The 21,797-nt window shown below is 42.7% G+C and overlaps 1 protein-coding gene and 1 pseudogene across 2 annotated transcripts in view; one reads left to right on the top strand and one right to left on the bottom strand.

Annotated features, from left to right (window-relative positions):
• Window positions 1-21,511, bottom strand: part of N4BP1 (NEDD4 binding protein 1) — a 71,264-nt gene extending 49,753 nt beyond the window's left edge. Inside the window, exon 1 of one of the 2 annotated variants that reach the window (XM_055297901.2) lies at window positions 21,068-21,511. In XM_055297901.2, coding sequence (XP_055153876.1) covers window positions 21,068-21,265 — 198 coding nt within the window. In that variant the 5' untranslated portion in view covers window positions 21,266-21,511. Of the gene's footprint in view, window positions 1-20,712; window positions 20,843-21,067 lie in introns of those variants that run through there. The other variant, XM_063611889.1, reaches the window with a different exon arrangement.
• LOC129492708 (probable ribosome biogenesis protein RLP24) lies at window positions 11,469-12,137 on the top strand (annotated as a pseudogene).
• Window positions 21,512-21,797: the final 286 nt, after the last annotated feature.

The raw sequence follows: 21,797 nt of genomic DNA, 5'->3' as shown, positions 1-21,797 counted from the left end.
TCCAAATTGGTGGCCACTAGTTACATGTGACCACTAGCACTTAATTTCACTGAAGCAATTTAGACAGCCACATGGGGTAGTGGCTACCATACTGCTTTGTGAAAATCCAGCCCTTGGACTATTTTGTATATACAACCCCTGAGGTAAAAATAGTTTTTACATTTTTAAAGGGCTATAAAAACCAAAACAAAAAGGAATATAAAACAAAGACTTTGTGGTCCACAAAGTCTACAATATTTATCATTCAGCTCTTTAGAGAAAAAGTTTGCCAATGTACATCCTAGGAGAATGTATTTTTTTGCTTGACATATTTATATTAATGCCTAGAATCTGTGAAATTACATTGTAACTTGTAGATTTTTGTCCAGTATAGATACAGATGATTTGTCTGGCATAAAAGACAATCCCAAAGATCATGGTTTCATTATCTTGTAAGACTGTAATACTGTGAAATATATATTTCCTGGCATACAATTTTTAAAATTTTTAGAATTTGAAAGTGATAGTCTTTTTATATGCTAATGAGTTCAACTATGACTGGCATCCATAGGTAGCAGCTTCAGGATGGGGTTGGTCAGCAGAGAGACCAAAGTAGGATGACAGGGTTGAGATTTCTGCCCTACTTCCAACCTCTCAGGAGGGGAGAGGGGCTGAAGGTTGGTTTGATCATCAGTGCCAATGATTTAATCAATCACTCCTATGTAATGAGACTTCCATAAAAACCCAAATGGACTGGCTTTGGAGAGTTTCAGGATAGCTAATACCTATCCTGGAGGGTGTTGTTCCTGGAGTAGGTATGGAAGCTCTAAGCCCTTTCCCTCATACCTTGCCCTATGCATCGCTTCATCTGTAACCTTTTTAACAGCCTTTACAATTAACCAGTAAGTGTCTTCCCCAGAGTTCTCTGAGCTGCTTAGCTAATTAATAAAACCCACGGAGTGAGCTGTGAGAAAATCGATTTATAGCCCATCAGTCATAATCACAAAACAACCTGGGGAACTTTTCCCTAGATCCCTACAAGGGTATAGAACCTGCCAAAGGAATTCACTTTGTAGATTGGTGAAACCACCTTTGCAAAAATTATAACTGAGGAAATTATGACAGTGAAAGAGATCAGACCTAATTGACTCCATCTTGTATCAAACCTTTGGGCTGTTCTTGTTCATTCCTGGGTGTAGGTCAAAATAACCTTGGGAAGGAATTCAGTTTACGGTTTGACTCTGAAACTGGTAACAGCCCTTTCTCGGAAAGACTCCCTTCTTGCCTGGGGACCAGTCTGCCTTTGAAGGACTAACAAATTAGCTACAAGATTAGAAATGATGGTTTAGGAGTCATACAGCTTCTGGCTCCAAGAGTCTGAACCCCCCCAAATTGCTCCTGGGGATAACATCACTATTGTAAAACCTAAAATCAGTGGTTGAGATATTTTGCAGACTCTGCACTCAATGGATCAGTTGACACCACCCAGATCCATATTCTGACTCAACCAATTCTGCCATCCCACCCAGGAACAGAAGACAGAAAGAAAACCTCACTTTAACCCCCATGATTCCATCTCCAACCTGACCAATCAACACTCCCCACTTCCCAAGCCCCTACCTGCCAAATTCTCTTTAAAAACTGATCCCTGAATGCTGGGGGAGAGGGATTTGAGTAATAATAAAACTCCAGTCTCCCACACAGCCAGCTGTGTGTGAATTACTCTTTCTCCACTGCAGTTCCCCTGTCTTGATAAATTGGCTCTGTCTAGGCAGAGGACAAGGTGAACCTGTTGGGTGGTTACAAATTTGGAGGCTTGTCCAGGATTGCTCTTGTGGCTACCTGCCTGTGGTTTGGTAGCACCCCTCTGGCAATGGATCCAGAGGCCAGCCCAGGTGGCTGCCTAGTTCTCTTGGATTGGCGGCTGACTCTGACACCGTCTCTACCGACAGGGCACTGCCGACCCAATGTGCATGAATTTAATTGCAATGGAGAAACAATCCTGGGCAGATGTCCAATAACTGTTGCCCTATCACAGGGTGTCTGTCTGTAGCCCCATTCTGGGGTGTCTGGTTCAGTGAGTATCCTAGGTGCTGCCACAGCTCCTTCCTTCTCCCAAATGGTTCCATAGCTCCATGGTGCGGTATGTGTCTGCAGCTCCAACACGGAGTGTCTGTCTTGGTTCGGCTCCTTTGGGGTCTCAGTTGGCTCTCTCTAATTAGTAGGAAGAGTCTTAGTTAGGAAGACTTCTCCTCAATCCAGAAGATTTAGGGGAGATTTCTCAGGCAAAGAATAGGAGGATAGTTTGGAAGGGGTACTCTGGAATTATTGGTTAGGGATCTTGATTTGGAAGCCCTTCTGTCTGTCTTGTCTTTGTGTGTTTCTGTATATGGTGGGGATCTCTGAAGGAACTGCTGACAAAAGTCAAAAATTATCTTGAGCAATTAAAAGCCTTTGCAAGCTTGAAATTGGCTCCTCTAAGCACCTTCTGGGAAGAGCAATAGAACCTGCTGAATGTTGTAACTCAGTAGACAAGGCTTTTTGTCTTTTGACAGTGGCAGCCCAGGTTGAATTCTTGGCTTTGGAAGTGATTCCTTTCTGGTTTATTATTTAACTTTCCCACTTTTTGAGGGTCCCACCCCCACCCCAATGGCTAGCTTCTGATTTCCTGTCTTGAATTTTTTCTTTCTCCAAACTGCCCTTGGGAAGATTCTAAATCTTGTAAAAAGAAGCTGCTTACCATCTCTTTGAAACACCTTACGGGTCCATGGTTAAGTTGTAACCTTAGCTAAAACTTATTAATTTCACATGGGAAGTTACCTGTGGCAAAGTTCAAAAGCCAGAAATATTGATTGTCTTGGCTAGAGTCTGATAATAAGAGATTATTAAAAAAAATTTAAAAAAGAGCTCTATGGTTAAAATCAACTTAATTAAAAATGGATATCCAAGCTATACATATTTTAAAAGGCCTTGATGTTTTTTTTTTTCCTTCTTGGATATTGGTTTTGAGAAAAAGTTTTTGTTTTTCTTCTCAGTCAACTGAATTATTTCTCTACTTTGCCCTCCTGATGCCCACATGAGAGAACTTAAGATAATTTCTAACAGCTTCCATTTTGAAAAAAAACAAAAACCTGTTTTCCTCATGGAACCCCAGGAGTTGAAAGTGGATAGATCACTCTCAAAATCTAAGGCTCTGTTCAGCTTTACATTATGTTACCTGACATTCTTTTTTTTTTTTTTTTTTTTCAAGTTTTGGGGGTATCAGAAATTACTCTGCATTATGGGAGAGCTTTTAGCCTTGGTGTGCAAAAATTAGGTACAAAATGTACTTTAAGGGATGGCTAATGACAGTTACAGAGGGATACTTGGCTCACTGCATGCTTTAATCAAAGTATGCTCTTGGCCACCTGAAAGGTAAGGAGGAAAAATCCCCACCCTCTACTGAGAGATGAGACTCCCATGGGGGATGGGCTAATTACAAAATGGGCTGATAGCCGGGAGGTGGAGGTTGCAATGAGCCAAGGCCACATCACTGCAATCTAGCCTGGGTGACAGGGCAAGATTCCATCCCCAAAAAACAGAAACAAAAACAAAATAAAATGGGCTGACTGGGTTTGGGTTACCAGGCAATTAAATGCATGGTAAAAGCATTGCACCATCTTCTCCAACGGCATTTCCCTTTTGAAAATCCAGGATGCAATATAAAAATGAGACCCTTAATTTTGAGAATGTTTTTGCTTTCCAGCTGTGCCTGCTTTTTAGGCCCTAGTAACTGCATGCTTTCCTAGCTTTGTTTCTTGAAGGGCTCTGCCCTGAAGCCAGTAATCCAACTTAAGAAACTGGCAAATGAAAAATGTTATAACTACTGGATATTCTGTCTGTGTATGTGTTGTGTGTGATGTTTATATAAAAGAGCTCTAATTAACTAGCTTAAAGAAAAATAAGCACTTAAATCAGATATTTTGTCAGAAAAACTAAAACTAATGAACTAGTTTAGTTCATATAACTTTAGTAATCTTTTTGGTAATAAACAGTTTTTAAGATTACTGGTAAATAAAAATATGTTCCAAATTTAGACATTTCATCTAAATTAGGTCAAATATTAGGTTTGCTAAATGCTCTAAGGTCATAAACTGCTTCTTTAACTTTTGAAAATTCTTCAATGTATCTACCTTGGAGCCATTACATTCTAGGTAAGGTCTGGGGACATGTGAAATTAGCCCCCATAAAGAAAATATTTTATATAAAAGAATCTTGTATGGTAAATTCTTGTCCTAAAGTAAAAAGACTGGTTGTTTAAAGAGAGGGGTGGTTAGGACAAGTCAGAAAGTCCAAGCATGTCATAGATGGTCTAAGTCATGAAAGGATTCATGAAAGGGAATTTATGCAAGAAATGTTGTACAATTTAAAGGTTATTAGGTCCCCTAAATATTTCATAAACTGCCACTATGACTTTACAACCTGCCTGCTTTACAGCTAGGTAAGGCCTGGGGACATGTGGAGTTAGCCAAGTCCCCTGGCTATGCTGGAAAATCAGACCTTATCTGCACTTCTGACTGGTGTCTGTTCTAGGCTCCACACCTGGTACATAATTACAATTGCTTACTAACCAGGTTTTTCACTGAAAGTAAAAGTTGCTAAGAGTTAACAGCGTAACATGTATTTGAGACTACTGAAGAAACAGTTCTACACACAAGGTGTGTAAGGAAAGCAGAATGTACTTTTGGTAAAAGATTTTAAGGCATGGGAATATGAATTTCTCACCTAAGTTTAGAGGGTTAAAGGATTGTGTTAAGTGAGGAAGGAAAAATTTAAAGGTTTAAACGAGTTGTGAAAGGTTTATAAAAAATTAATGTGTGCAAACATATTGGCTAAAGAGGTATTATTCTGTTTTTCCATAAATTGAACATTGGAATAAAAGTGCAACAGAGTTTTCTTAAAACACTGTTCTGCTCTTTAACAAAAAAAAATATTGTAAAGGGTTATAAAAGGTTTTTAAGAATCTTATCTTATGGTCAAACTAATTAAAACTGAACAGATTTGTAAAATGTTATTAAACCAAATTTAGGCTGGGCATGGTGGCTCACACCTGTAATCCCAGCACTTTGGGAAGCTGAGGCAGGTGGATCACCTGAGGTCAGGAGTTTGAGACTAGCCTGACCAATATGGTGAAACACCATCTCTACTAAAAATTAGCTGGGTGTGGTGGTGGGCACCTGTAGTGCCAGCTACTCAGGAGGCTGAGACAAAAGAGTTGCTTGAACCTGGTAGGCGGAGGTTGCAGTGAGCTGAGATCGTGTCCAGCCTGGGTGACAGAGCAAGACTTCATCTCAAAAAAAAAAACAAAAAAACAACAAAAAACCACCTAGCTTTAGCATTTTAAAGATGCATTAATGCAAACATTAAATTTGGTTTTCTCTTTTGAAAAGAATTTTTATGTAATATTAAAAGATAATGAAAGGTTTTCATTTGCCTTTTAAGTAAACTACAAAAAAGGCGGCAGAGGGGGCGATGTGGAGAGAAAAGACAAATTCAGTTGGCAACATGCTATCTTCACTGGATCTTGTTGTTTGGAAAGCTGAGTCTCCTCTCTACCAGAGTAAAGGTTTTTCCTGTTTTAAAATTTGTGAGTTATCATTTTGGTTAAATGAATGACTTATGGTGACCTGGGATTCTACTTTGTGAATATCCAGTGTTACTTTTTTGAGACAAGGTCTTGCTCTGTTGCCCAGGCTGGAGTGCAGTGACACAATCTTGGCTCACCGCAACCTCTGCCTCATGAGTTCAAGCAATTCTCATGCCTCAGCTTCCCAAGTAGCTGGGATTATAGGTGTACACCACCACACCCAGCTAATTTTTGTATTTTTTTGGTAGAGACGAGGTTTCACCATGTTGGCCAGCCTGGTCTCAAACTCCCGGCCTCAAGTGATCTGCCTGCCTCGACCTCCCAAAGTGCTGGGATTATAGGTGTGAGCCACTGTGCCCGTCTGATATCCAGTATTTTCAACAAAGGAAACACTGTCAAATATAAAATGGTATTTAATTCTCTTTGGGTTACATTCATATAAATATGTTATTAGTATGTGTTACAAAATTGTATGAGATTTCTATAATTCTAATATGCCTCACTATATGTTACCAATAATATAATTGTTATGTTAAATTATTGTGTGCCACAAAGGTAACAAATTTCCTTGTCAATTGTGTCTTTGACTGTGGCTGCCCTAAAATGTTTTTTCATCCACAGACAATTATCTTGTTTTGATCCTCTTTAGAAGATGGTTTTATAATTAGCTATAAAACTTTGACAGGTTCTCCTGAATGCAAGTTTCTAATAATGCTGGAGATTGTCACACTAGAATAAAAAAAAACTTTCAGGACTCCCAGGGATAGCTAAAACGTTCATGAATATCAAGCAGAACAGGAGTTAACTGAATGGACCGAACAGAAAACTGAAGTAATCTTTTTCTTTACTTTTTTTGCTTAAAATGTTGCTGATCCTTCTCATTTTTTCAAAGCCAAATGTAGTGGCTCACACCTGTAATCCCAGCACTTTGGGAGGCTGAGGCAGGTGGATCACTTGAGGCCAGGCATTCGAGACCAGCCTGGCCAACATGGCAAAAACCCCATCTCTACTAAGGGTTCAAAAATTAGCCAGGCATGGTAGCGCACACCTGTAATTCCAACTACTAGGGAGGCAGGAGAATTGCTTGAACCCAGGGGGCAGAGGTTGTAGTGAGCTGAGATCGCGCCACTGCACTCCAGCCTGGGCAATAGAGTGAGACTCTGTCTCAAAAAAAAAAAAAAAAGAAAACTTTCTTTTGCACTATTTACAGCTTTTAACAACTCAGTAAAGTATATTCTTGTAAACAAAATTTGAAGCACATTTGTTTCTCTCTACCTGGTTTCTCCAGAATTTGGAAACTATTTCTATTTTTAACTTATGGTGATATAGTTATTTACATAAGTGCAATAAGAATGTTTTCTTTTCTCACAGGACACAATTGGAGAAACTGGTTATTTTACCAAGGTTTTGACTGGAATGGCATGCTTACCTTTAAGGAATCGAACTTGACTTATACAGCCAATAAAAGCCCCTTGGGAAGAGTGACCTCACACCTTGTCTACACAGTACCTGTACAGGGTTCCTGACCTGTGGTAAGTAAAGAATGTCACTTTCTGACAGGCCCAGGAGCCCCAAGTTATCTTGGGACCTCAAGAGAAGAGGAATTTGCCCAACTCATAGCTATCTGAGGGTATAAACCCATGGCTGGGCTTGGCTTTAAAAAAGTCTTAACTGAGGTTCCTTATGGAACTGAATTCCATCAAAGCCAATTTACAAAGGCTATGTGAGAAATAATTATTCTTGCTCTGCTCTGTGGAAGAAATCAGGCCAAGTATAATAAAGTAAAGTTTATTTTGCAAACAAATCAGTCCTATCATGATTTGTTTTTAATAAAAATAAGGACTAGGAGAGAAACATTGTGTTTCAAAAACTATAGTACGCCTGTTATTGTTGTTTTTGAGTTTTTATTTTACTTTTTTTCCTCTGCAATTTAGATTTGGTGAGCCACAATGCCCCAAACTAATGCTTAACTGGAATTTGCACTCCTTATCCTAGAACTCAGTATTTAAATGTCCACTTAAATGCTTTACTAAAACCATAGATGAGAATACTAACACCTTTGTCATGAAGCCTTGGAACCTCAGCCTCGCCTGCGTGAATACACTCAGACAGCTGCAAAGCAGTTCCACTCCTCTCACTTTGGGGTCAACACCTTCCCCCACTACGCCCATTTAAGAGAAAGCAGCCAGAGTGACTGACGGCCCTTTCCCAACTTCATAGCCCACACCTTAAGAATAAGGTGCTGTTAAACCCAAAGGGAAGGACTGAAACCACCTTTGCAAAAACTGTAACTGAGGAAATTATGACAGTGAAAGAGATCAGACTTGACTGACTCCATCTTGCTTTTAACCTTTGAGCTGTCCTTGCTCACTCCTGGACGTAGGCTGGAACTAACCTTGGCAAGGAATTCAGTTTATGGTTTGACTCTGAAACAAAACTGATAATAGCCCTTTCCCGAAAAGACTCCCTTCTTGTCTGGGGACCAGTCTGCCTTTGCAGGACTAACAAATTAGCTACAAGATTAGAAATGATGGTTTAGGGGTCATGCAGCTTCTGGCTCCAAGAGTTTGAACCTCCCCAAATTGCTCCTGGGGATAACAGTACTAAGATCAGTGGCTGAGATATTTTGCAGACCCTGCAGTCAGTGGATCAGCTGACGCCACCCAGTCCCATAATCTGACTCAACCAGTTCTGCCATCCCACCCACGAATAGAAGACAACAAGAAAATCTCACTTCAACCCCCCGTGATTCCATCTCCAACCTGACCAATCAGCACTCCCCACTTCCCAAGCCCCTACCTGCCAAATTATCTTTTAAACTCTGATCCCCGAATGTGGGGAAACTGATTTGAGTAATAATAGAACTCTAGTCTCATACACAGCCAGCTCTGCATGAATGACTCTTTCTTCATTGCAATTCCCATCTTGATAAATCAGCTTTGTCTAGGCAGAGGGCAAGGTGAACCCGCTGGGCAGTTACATTGGTATCAACTTCCTGAAAAGCCATTACTAAGACAGATTCTGAATTTAGGGTATATGAAGCTGTCCTCACAGGGTTAACAAGAATTCTGGGCAGAAAGATAGTTATAATTAAGCATTAATGAAGCTGAACTTAGACCTACTTCCTTGTAACCGAAAGTCATGTAGTAGTGGACACCAAAAATTTGCATCCCTACTTTCCTATAGATAAAATTTCTGACCTTAGAATCATAAGGCTTTTAAGAATTGCTTAGGATGTTTTTCAGATGTCAAATTCCAGCAGAACAGCTGATGCTAACCAGTTTGAAGACCCCCAGAGAGGAACAGAATCAGCATGAGAATACAGCTTCTTCTTCAACCTGTCCCATGACTTCACCCTGCACTCAACCAATGAATGATATCTACACTTTGGCCCACTTCAAAACCTTTAAACACCCTAACCCCCCAAATCCCTTAGGGAGTCAGATTTGAGGTTTCCTCATGTCTTGTCATTTAGTGGCCCTACAAATAAACCTCTTTCTCTACTGCAACCCAGTGTCTGTGCATATTGACTTGCTGTGGACACGAGGCAACAAACCTATTATGGCTACATGCATAAGCTTCTGTATAATGCTGCAAAATGGAGAAAAAGTTTTGGTGGATGCAGAATGCATGGCTCACAATGGAACAATCACATGGCTATACATGATCCAGACAAAGGTGGTTATTCCCGAGCAAACAGCCAGGCTGGTGGACTAGATAAAAGGCTCCCCTGAGAAGGGGGACTACCCAACTCCCTCTATAAATGCTAAGTGGAACATCCCAGACAAAGCAACTGATGTGCATGCCATATGAGACTGGCTTTAAAATGACTGGGGCACTCATTCAGCAAATATGCCTGCTTCCCAGGTCTTTTAAGAATTGCTTAAGATGTTTTTCTCAGGAAATTGGTAAGTGCTGTGCTTAAGGGAGTCCTTTAGGGTGGAAGCCCTCACATAACCTTACTGCTGCAAAACCACAAAATTCAGGAAGCCATATCAGGTTTCCTTCCTCAGCTTCATTAGGTCTTACAGACACTAATAAAAACATTAATTAACAAAAGAATGGCAAAAGGCAGGGAGGATAGTCAAAGGACTCCTTCCAGGAAAATTTTTAAGGGATCATTAACAAGGTGAGTAAAAAATCACTGATGGGGTGATACAAAAAAGGAAAACAAGGTGGAGAGTCACAGGACTCCTCTCAGCAGGGTGGTTATTAAGAAATGGCATGAATAAAATGAAATTAATGAGACTAAAACAAAGATTTTAAAACACTACTGAAAAATAAGGTAGGTCTAAGGGAGCCCCTCTTGGTCCCTCAATTTGCCCCACGTTGGAGAAATTTAAAGTCAGAAGGCAAAGATTACAATGAGAAATCTGATCTGAAATTGCCTAGGGAGATTAATCAAGGCAAAATTGATAAAGCACAAGTGTCCTTTTGCCTACCCTCTGGCTGGGGGCTCAGAGCCTCTGTACACAAGTGGGTAAAACCTTCGGGGGTGGTGAAGATAAATCCCTGAAACTCCTTGACATAGGAGTCCTATGATCCACTGGCGAAGAAAGCCCCAACTAGGGCTACTAGATTGGGAGAATATGAAAAGGTAAGGGTTGACAGGATTATATAAACTGGAATGGTAATAAACAAGCTTTAAGTTAAAAAGATGTATCTCCTTTACTTGAATGTTTTATGGAAATGGATGTTATGTCTGGTGGGGAAACACTTCCCCTACCTAGTATTGTAAAACCAAAACCGGTTCATAAAGTCCTAACAGAGGCTAAAGTTAGGAAAGTAAGGTTGATGGAATTAGGCTATAAGCTTGGAGAACTGGTATAGCTGAGTGGTATACTGGTATAACAACTATAATTTTTTCTTTCTTTCCAATATCACCTCAATTCCCACTGCCCCTGCCCCTCATCCCCATCTGATACAGTGGTCACAGGACCAGGGCTGCAACTACAGTTACACTAAGCAGAGATGATTCCTAAGCAAGTAACTGCAACTGTTTTCAAACCCTATGTCAGAATTCCTAAGGAGTTAATGGGGGTATGGTTGTTCTTTCACAAATTCTGGCAAAATAGAGGGTAAGCGGAAAACTCCCACACATCTTGTGTTAGAAGCATGTTAGAGTCCACATAAGCAGGAGAAACTGAGTCAGTTATTCCTACATTCTCACAAGGACATTCACCAGTTTTATACCCAAATCTAGCAATCTTATTCTAACACTGTTTTTTCAGCACCTGTACTCATTTCCTCCAATGCTCCTTGAACCAGTTTTCCAATCCAGCTGGTTCCCTCACAAATGAGTTAAATGAATGCTTGCTATATGCTTTTTAGGAATTATAATTTTTAAAACACACGGAAAATAATGTAATCCATATTTTGTTTAGGGTAGCGATGTGCCTAGGTAAAACTGAACATTTCATAGCTTGCTTTACTACTAGTGGTCACATGATATAGTTCTAGCCAATTAGAGGTAAGCAGAAACCTGCTAGGGTTTTCTGGAAAACTCTTACCTCTTCTTCCATCCTTCCTTCTTGAGAGACCTGATGGCTGGAGCTGCAGTGGTCATTTTGTGACCATAAGGGTACAGTTTGTAATCATTACTCACCCTGGGACTGCTGCTTATCTTTAGACTTTTTAAATGAAAGGAAACCCTTATTTTGTATAGGTTTCTATTATTGCAGGCAAATTCATTACCTAATAGAGATATATCAACCTTCATTAACCTACCTATTATAACAAAGTAACAATTTCATTTTGTTAATTTAAAAAATACCAGGGCCAAGAATGAAACATACTGTGAATTTAATATGCTGATTCTTCTCAAGCTTGGCATTTGGTTGGTGGTGACCCATGCAGGTTTAACATGTGTACTGTGAAGTGTTATTTCTGTTTGGGCCCATCTACCCTGGCCATGGCATGATGTTCATCCGCAACGATTGCAAGATGTTCAGATTTTGTAAATCTAAATGTCATAAAAACTTTAAAAAGAAGCACAATCCTTGCAAAGTTAGGTGGACCAAAGCATTCCGGAAAGCAGGTGGCAAAGAGTTTACACTGGATAATTCATTTGAATATGAAAAACGTAGAAATGAAACCATCAAATACCAGTGAGAGCTATGGAATAAAACTATTGAAGCGATGAAGAGAGTTGAAGAGATCAAACAGAAACGCCAAGCTAAATTTATAATGAACAGATTGAAGAAAAATAAAGAGCTACAGAAAGTTCAGAATATAAAAGAGGTCAAGCAAAACATCCAGCTTATCTGAGTCCCTCTTGCAGGCAAAGGGAAGCAGTTGGAAGAGAAAATAGTACAGCAGTTACAAGAGAATGTGGACATGGAAGATGCTTCTTAAAAATCTCTGTAACCATTTCTTTTATGTACATTTGAAAATGCCCTTTGGAGACTTGGAACTGCTAAATTACTTTTTACATAAGGTCACTTAAATGAAAAGTGATTAAAACATATCTTTCCTACACTGCCATCTACAAAACATCAGATATTACGGATGTTAGATTGCATCTCAGTGTTAAATCTTCACTGATAGATATGTAAATCACGAAAATTCTACTTGTAACTATAGAAGTGAATTGTGGATGTAAAATGGTTATGCCAACTGGATAATGGCACTAGGCAGCATTTGTATAATAACTAATGGCAAAAAATCATGGCTAGTGATATATAAAATAAAATATTATTTGCAGCCAAATATTCCCTTTATTAATGTTATGGAAAGGAGGATACAACAAGGAACTAACAATTTGTATGACAGTGTCAAATATTATTTTGATTTTAGTATTTCCTGTTTTGGTTTATTTGCATCTTAGAAGAGCATAATGGCATTGTTTGATGATGCTTAATTATGCTGGACTGTTTTGACCTGGTTTAAACATTCTGATAGGCAGTCGTGGATGTTGGGAATTAGAACTGAATAATCTTTGCATGGACTGTCGCTACACTCTGGAATTTCCACTTTGGAGAATACTCAGTTCTAACTTGTTATTCCTGGTAAAACAAACTTTATTTTTCTAGTCTAGCAATGATCTAGAGGTGGGAATCCCAGTGCCTTTTAAAAGTTATTATGTAGTTTTCCTTTAAAAAGCTCCTGTTTTTGGAAAGTAGAATTTATGGGTACAACACCTGTTCATTATTTGCACATAAAATAAAACCATTTAAAAAGTTAAAAAAAAAAAAAAAGGTGCTGATTCAAGAATGGATAAAGATCCCAGAAGACTGGTAGGTAGGTAATTTCAATCAAAAGATGCCATAATCACAAATGACTTTCATACTTTCAGACGTGAATTTATTCCTACAGCTCTTATTCATCAAGTAATGTAAATTACTAATTCTATCAGCACTAAGACTGAACAAAACCTTTCTAAGTTAGGAATCTTTCTAAAAAAGTTTTTTGTTTTTTTTTTTTGTCTTTAAGAGACAAGATCTTGCTGTGTTACTCAGGCTGGAGTGCAGGGGTACAATCATGGCTCACTACAGACTTGGAACTACTGGACTCAATCCTAATGCCTCAGCCTCCTAAGTAGCTAGGACTACAGGCACATGCCACCACGCCCAGCTAAATTCAGTTTCTTTAAGCCAAAAAAACTCCTTTATGTTGTTTCCATATGAAAAACTGATTTTTGGCCAGGTGCAGTGGCTCATGCCTGTAATCCTACCACTTTGGGAGGCCAAGGCAGGCAGATCACTTGAGGTCAGGAGTTCAAGACCAGCCTGGCCAACATGGTGAAACGCTGTCTCTACCAAAAAATACAAAAATTAGCTGGGCATGGTGGTGCAAGCCTGAACTCCAATTAACCAGGAGTCTGAGGTGGGAGAATCACTTGAACCCAAAAGGCAGAGGTTGCAGTGAGCCGAGATCATGCCACTGCACTCCAGCCTGGGTGACACAGTGAGATCCTGTCTCAAAAAACAAACAACAACAACAAACAAAAAACACAACAACAAAAAACTGATTTTTAAAAAAGTTTTTTAATTAATTACTGTAAGGATTTCCCCCCTACAATTTTGTTCTTGAAACTCAAGACTGCTAATCTTCTATGATTACATCAATTTCATAAAAAGCCAACACAGAACAAGATGTGGTCCTTGATTTAATTACAATCCTACAATACTGCCTGAGAAATGGACAAGAAAGAGGAAACTACAGGCAATCACTTCTGACCCCAGCATAAGCAATACCAGTATCCCTTATTTCAACATTCTGGTATAACCCCAAAATGTTGGCCATAAGAAGAGACTGAACAAACCACTGTTTCTTAAGAAGACGATTTTCACAACCATAGTGAGTAAAAAATATTCTGGGAAGTGCAAAAAAGGCCACCAGCCTTCTTCCTGGTAAAATCAAAACAAAAACTCCATGTCACTACGCAGTATTACATCTATGAATTCTTTCCTTCATGAACAAATCAATTGTTCAAGAATTCATGAAACCTACCTGGGCAACATGAGGAAACCCCATCTCTATAAAAAATAAAAATAAATAAATAAATAAATAAAAGCCCAGCACGGTGGCATGTGCCTATAGTCCCAGCTACTCAGGAGACTGAGGTGGGAGGATCACTTGAGCCTGGGAGGGCAAGGCTGCGGCGAGCTGAGATCACACCACTGCACTCCAGCCTGGTGACAGGGCCAAACCCTATCACACACACACACACACACACACACACACACCCGCACACGCACAGAAAAATTCATGAAACCAGGTACCAGGCTCTTCTAACTGAAAAGGTAGTAAAACAGTACCTGGTCAACTTGAACCCTCTGAAGTCAGTACTGCAATAGGCCACTTCTACTTTAATTACATTTTTTTTCATTCTTACCTTACTCCATAAATATATAAGTAAAAACTGGGAAAAGATTAATTACTAGCTGTTCTTAAACACCCTTTTTCTCACAAATTAAAAATGGACTGGGTGGTAGCCTGCCTGAGTTTCATGGGTGTACTGTAACTTCAATGTTTTAAGACTGAGTAGTCCTTCCCAGGACTCTGCTTGAAGTCCTCCAGGCTGGTACTGTTTAGGGCACTGGCTAGGCCTCTCGGTGGCTACTCACTGCCATCAAGTAATGCCTGAAGCTAAGCATCAACTGATGGGCAGCTGTGGTCAGCAAACTCCACACCTTAAAGGTTCATGGAGACCCCAAACAAGTAGCTGTGCCATTTACTTCCAATTCTTTTATTTGTTAACCATCCAGACTTCACTGACAGTTAGCACCCAGTTTCTTGCTATGGACTTTGGTGACCCCAGCATAGCACTAGCTCCAGATACTTTACATTGCCATCTCCTCTACTTTCTCACTTCTCTAAGATGGATGGAACACTTGCAGCTCACCCACAACTACTGAGGCACCCCATGGCCCTCAGAGTCATCCTCAGAATTCCTTTACATCCAAGATTCTAAGCTCTGAAATTACTCTGATTACAACCTCCAGAATTCTCCAATACTTAACCTCCCTGTGTGCATGACCCCCTGGGTTTCAGAGGGCACAGCGTCAAAGGTCTTGTCCCTCCCTTAATCCTTGCAGCTCACTCTGCCCTTTCTGCTTTCATCTGTTTCCCTGTCCTAGCTTGAACAAGGCCGACCTCTTCAGAAATATTTCCTAGGCCCCACTGTGCCTTGCTCTATTGCACTTCAGACCCCTTACCTCCAATCCTTGTGTCCTGGCTTCACAAACCTCTTGAGTGGAGGAAAACATTACCTACTTGAGAGTTTCACTTGAGAGTTTCTGACTCAAGTGACACTGTAAGTTCATACTATCTAATCTTCCTTGGCCCTTACTTCATCCCAGTCCTTTTAAGTTCTTAAGTTTTCAGTCTGCAGCAGTTCCACTGCACCTAACACATCCCATTATTTCAGAGCTCTTGAGCTCCCTCTCTGGGGATGAACTAGACTGTACTGTACACCACTGGGGCCTTCAAATACCCTCTTCAAGTATTAGAAACATATGGGCTAGGCATGGTGGCTCATGCCTGTAATCCTAGCACTTTGGGATGCTGAGGTGGGAGGATCATTTGAGCCTGGGAATTCAAGATTAGCCAGGGCAGCACAGTGAGATGCCATCTCTACCAAAAATACGAAAATACACCATGGGCATGGTGGCACATGCCTGTAGTCCCAGCTACTCAGGAGGCTAAGAGGATCGCTTGAGCCTGGGAGGCCCAGGTTTCAGTAGGCTGAGATCATACCACCGCACTCCAGCCTGGGGACCCTGTCTCAAAAAGGCAGTCCAAAGCTCAGGTCAAAACAAAACAAAACAAACAAACAAAAAAAACAAAAAAAGGTCAAAACAAAAACAAAAACAAAAAATAAATTAAAACAAAACAAAACAAAGCTCAGGTCCACTAACATGTTTTGTTTAGCACATATAACTGTTTTTTCGAATATGTAGTTTAAAAATATTTTATTCATATAATTCAATGAATTCGATGTGTATGATTTTTAAAATGTAAATTAGTGGCCACTTAAATACAATATCTTATAGAATTAAATCCGGACTCCTTGCTTCTCTTAGACAGTAAGAAGACTGGACATCACTGAGCCCTACCATGTAACTGACTAATGCAATACGCATGGGAATCTGCCCTCTCCAAAAGGGCCACATGGCTTCGTTCACCAGTCCCTCTTCCCGACCACCCCTCTTCCCTACACAGGTTCCCTGCCTGGTCCCAGGAAGCATTCTGAGTTTGTGGTTCTTTGATCTAAAAGAAGGGTTCTTTTTTTTTTTTTTTCTTGAGACAGAGTTTTGCTCTTGTTGCCCAGGCTGGAGTGCAATGGCGTGATCTTGGTTCACTGCAATCTCCGCTTCCCTGGTTCAAGCGATTCTCTTGCCTCAGCCTCCTGAGTAGCTGGGATTACAGGCATGTGCCACCCCACCTGGCTAATTTTGTAATTTTAGTAGAGATGGGGTTTCTCCATGTTGGTGGGCTGGTCTCGAACTCCCGACCTCAGGTGATCAGACCACCTCGGCATCCCAAAGTGTTGGGATTACAGGCGTGAGCCACCGCGCCCGGCCTAAAAAAAGAATTCTAACTGATCTCACCCCCACGGCTGAGATCCCTCAACTTCATCCCTTTCCACCACTGCTTCACAGGCAGGGTCCTACCTCTGCTTCTTCGCTTTAATCTCTATTTGCGAATGAGTCAACAGCTAGCCAGTACCTCCCTTTTGTCTCTGAAATTCAATCCTCACAATCCTTTGCTTCCAAGATGTCTTCCAGCACTGACTTCAGTCCCCTCTCTCTGGGTCCCCTATGGACAATGCCCTCTTAAAACGACTTCTCACTCTCAGACATTGCCTCTCTAGCCCCTGTATTAATGCCAAATTGCATAAAAGTTGCTCAACCCTTATTCTCAATTTCTGTACTCATACTATTGAAAACCAGCAACAGACCACACTGAGCAGCCCCAGCCCAGAGGTGTAAACACTGAGGCATTTGTGGAAATGTCAATTTCTCATGTCCTCCTAACTCTTCCACGACTCTCCACTGACTACCTGCAGGTAAAAATCCATGTTCTTCAGCAGGCCCCAAGCACTTTGTTATCCACTGGAGGAATCTGTAATACAACTGCCCTCTTTCATGCCCCTGTGATTGAGCACAGCTTCTTCCCTCTGCCAGGTGCTCCCTGTTCCCTAGGAAACCAGCTGGCAGAGCAACACTTCCATTCCTGTGTTACAGAAACACCTTGCACACATTGCAGTTGTTATATGTATCACACTTTACTGTATCTTCCCCATGTCTGTCTCCCCTAAGAGGCAATGGGATCCTTGAGGTCAAGGGGCAACCGTCAGTACACTCCCTGGCACCAGAGAAGTTTTCCTTAAATGCTGATGAGCTGGTGGCCCCACCAGTCAACAGGTCAAACAACTTGACCATCCCACCTGCCACCTGGCTTAAAACCGACCCCTAAATCCCTACATCCACACAGCCGCCCTGTCCCTGTAAAAACCTTACCACTCCCCTACCCAACTCATACCCAAGGCTAACTTGCAACAATGTTCATTTCACTGTTGGTCTTCTGTTTCTGGAAGATTCCATGCTTCTCAAAATCCTCACTAACTCTCTATTAAATAAGGTCCAATGACCTTAGCCTGGCATTTTGGTACCTCAGGCTTCATCTTTCACAGGAGCACCTGGACACCTTTTACCATGACACTCCATGTTTTCTGGGCCTTTGCTCCACAACCACCTCTGTCTGGAAGGTCAGGTACCTGGAAATATTTGGCTCTTCAAAAGCCAGCTGAAGTACTGCTTCCTACGACAAATCTTCCCTTTAACAAAAGTGGTCACTGTACAGAGTCAGTGCCTGTTTTTCAACCTGCATGGGCACTATCACTGTCTACTAGTAGTTTCCATTTCACCCCTCTGCACTCAATGGAGGCCCACCTAACTAAGCTCCACATTCTCCTCTACTCTAGCATTTGCAAAAGGCAGTGAATTAACATTTTAAAGGCAAAACACAAGCAAACCACTTGGTGGGACACAAGACAGTTCACCTCATCTTATTTTGAGCAGAGACACTATAGTCGAAAAACTCTTCTTTGCTCTAAATCTTCCTTCCTTTAAATCTGCTGCTCTTCCACAGCCTAACTTAAAATATTATAGATGTTGAATCAAATTTGCTTTCCTGTTCTTAGTTTTTAAAATCAAGATAATGGTTTTCTCCTCCTTCAAGAAAGTAAAACTCCAAAACAAATTCAGAACAAAAAAGCCCTGATTGTGGCATTCAACTCTTACCTATGAGTCTCAAGGGGAGAAAAAAAAGAATTTCTTACAAGTGGGAGGGTTGACTTATGAGTAATACATATCACAAAGATCAACAAGCAGGAGCACATACTAGCAAGAAACTGTAAGACACACCTTTCCCAAACAGCCTGGCTTAACTGTGTGGCAAGGACAGCCAAGAAAACTGGCATTGGGCAGGTCTGGCAGGACCAGCAGGGCTCTTCTGTAGAGTAAAGGAGTCATTCTCCATGCTTGCGATGAGTCTTGAGCAAAAGCAGAACCCAGAGGAGGCAGAACGCACAGCAAGGGCAGAGACTACTACTACAGTGGAGATTTAAGCTGAAAGGTCCTAACCAGAACATTGGAAAAATAAAGTGGGGTTGGATTAATCGTTTTGTAAGTTAGAGGAGGAGTTTAGGCTGAATGAGACAGGTGACAGGAGGCTCTAGGAGGTTCCAGGGCAGAAGAATGACTTTTTGCAGGAGGATTACTCTAATACAAGTTGAACCAGGGAGGGAGGGAGCAATGAATGAGTAAAGGCAATGGAGCAAGGGAGGGGACACACAGGAATGAAAGTCTTAACCGCAGCAAATGCAATAGAAAGGAAAGGAATGAATGCACGTAAGAGATTTTCAGAAGAAAATGCGAGTTAATCTTGTCAAGCTTTTAAGCCCTGAGAAGTGCAGAAGATTGGATAGCTGGGGAGAATGGACGAAGGGGAACGCGCCTTAGACCAGCTGTCTGCAATCCAACTGACTAAAAAAGTTAAGCCCAGGAAAGCAAACTTGGTTCTACATCTACAATGCTGGCTTTTTTATTTGTTTTTTTGAGACGGAGTCTTCGCGCTGTCGCCCAGGCTGGAGTGCAGTGGCGCGATCTCGGCTCACTGCAACCTGCCTTCCGGGTTCAAGCGATTCTCCTGCCTCAGCCTCCCAAGTAGCTGGGACTACAGGCGCGTGCCCCCATGCCGGGCTAATTTTTTGTATTTTTAGTACAGGCGCCACTGCACTCCAGTGTGGGTGACAGAGACCCTGTCTCAAACAGAAAAAAATAGGTAAACACACATCCTTTCTTTCTGACATTCTCCGAGCGTTTCATTACTATTAATGGTTTTTTTTTCCAATTCTCAAGAGGAACACAGTTTTCATCCTGTTGGCCAGGACGGTCTCGGTCTCCTGATCTCGTGATCCTTCCGCCTTGGCCTCCCAAAGTGCTAAGATTACAGGCCTGAGCCACCGCGCCTGGCCTACAATGTTTTAAGCTGTGAAGAACTACACAGCTGAGTGCCCTGTCTCCTCTAAGGATGTGAAAAGCAAACACTCACGATTTTTTGTTAAATCTAAGAACAATAGGAGATACGACTACTCAGATTCAAGGACACTGACATTACTTGACAAAGTAGGATGCAAAAAGAGGGCCCTTCCTGCCCACCCCGCACAGGGCTCATCATATGAGAGGCAAGTATCAAGAACGAAGGCTCTGGAAACAAACTCCCTAGGTCTGAATCCTGCTGCCCTACTTAGGAGATGGAAAAACCTAGAGAAACTTGGTTACCTAGGAGGAGGAACATACTATGTTGCTTTTTGGTTTGGAAAGGGGGGGAAGTAGATAGAGGTGCTGAAGAGGTCTGAAATGCTGATTTAGGCAGAAGGTGAGTCACCACTTTGAGTTTCAGTTTCCCCAGCTGTTAATTAAAAAAAAAAAAAAAAAAAAAGGCGGGGTGGTGGTGAGGAGGATAAAATCTACCTTATTAGAAGCTATAAGGGCTGCACATTCCTTCTGAAGTAACCTGTGATGTTCTTAAGCGTTATGTAAATGTTAGTTGTACGTAATATCAATACAAAGAATAACGCTATTTTTTAACATATTAAATATCCGGCCGGGCGCGGTGGCTCCCGCGTGTAGTCCCAGCACTTTGGGCGACCGAGATGGGAGGATGACTTGAATCCAAGAGTTCGAGACCTGCCCGGGCAACATAGTGAAATCCCGTTTCTACCAAAAAAAAAAAAAAAAAATTGAGCCGGGCGTGGTGGCGCGCTCCTATGGTCCTAGCTACTCGGGAGGCTGAGGTGGGAGGATCACTTGAGCCCGGGAAGTCGAGGATGCAGTGAACTGAGATAGCACCACACTGCACTCCACTGTGGGTGACAGAGTGAGACCCTGTCTCAAATAGAAAAAAATAGGTAAACATACATCCCTTCTTTCTGACATCCTCCGAGCGTTTTATTACTATTAATAGTTTTTTTCCGATTCTCAAGAGGAACTGAGATCCCAAAATGGCTCAGAACTGCAGTAGTGGAGGCCCGGGACTGGGGGATAAAGGCTTAGGTGGTGGACGAGGCTGCGGGCCCAGCAACAGGCCTTGCGTACCATCCTGGGGGCCGGGGAACTGACAACAACAGGCGACATGCGCAGCGCGCCCCGTCCGTGCCACACGCTGTGCCCGCGCTTCATGCACATCCCCCACTTTCATCCTCGCGACAGCCCTCTGAGGTAGGTACTTTCGTCAGCGCCACTTTACAAATGGAGAAACTGAGGATCCGGGGATCAAGCCGCTATCCAAGGTCACATGGCTCGCGAGCCGAAAAGGCAGGTTCGCTGGCTCCCGAGACTGCGTTCCCAACCCAGGCGCATCGCGGCGGACGGCGGGGGCGGGGAGGAGCGGGAGCCCGGAGACCCGGACCGATCGAGGCCGCGGGCGCGCGGGGGCGGCGGCCGGACTCACCTTGGCGCTGTGCACCGCCTCCTGCGCCCCGCAGAGCTGCAGCCAGATGCGCGCGGGCAGCGGCTCCTCAGCCCCCAGCGCGCCGAGCACAGCCAGGCTCACGCCAAACAGGCCCTCGATACGGCTGCGGCTCTGCTCCAGCAGCTCCGCCTTCTCGGCTGGCGCCGTGAACTCGTCCAGCACCGCCCGGGCCGCCATGGCGGGCGCGGCCTCCCGCGGCGGCGCCGGGGGCCGGCGGCGGCGACGCCCCCTCAGCTTGCTGCCGCTGCACCCAAGCCAGTCAGGCGGCGTCGGCCTTTCCCGGCCACCTCGCCCCCGCCCGCGCCCCGCCGCCCGCCCTCAGGCCCGGCTATACCATCCCGCCAAGACCGCAGCAGCTTGGCAAACTGCTGGCAGCGAACCCCTCCGCCCCTTTGCCGCCGCCGCGGGCCGGGCCCCGCAGCCGCGCATGCGCCCCGGCCGCAGCCGTCATTGAGGCTCGCCGCCCCCTAGAGGAAGGGAGTAGGGTGAGGGCGACGGAAGTTGACGTTACCTGCAGTCGCCATGTTGGTTGAGAGTAAAGAGGTGGTTCTGGAGGCCTGGACGGACTTCTTGGATAAGGGCAAACCGCTTTCGCGGGGTCTGGTGGATGTAGATATATGGGTTTATAGTTGGGGAAACTTAATTGCCAGGAGGCGAGACTGAGATTGTCACAGGGATTGGACTTGACCTCAGACATCTTGACGCTCAA

Source organism: Symphalangus syndactylus, chromosome 11 (genome assembly GCF_028878055.3).
Source record: "Symphalangus syndactylus isolate Jambi chromosome 11, NHGRI_mSymSyn1-v2.1_pri, whole genome shotgun sequence".
In the NCBI taxonomy this organism is placed as follows: domain Eukaryota; kingdom Metazoa; phylum Chordata; class Mammalia; order Primates; family Hylobatidae; genus Symphalangus; species Symphalangus syndactylus.
This window is presented reverse-complemented; position numbering and strand designations above follow the sequence as displayed.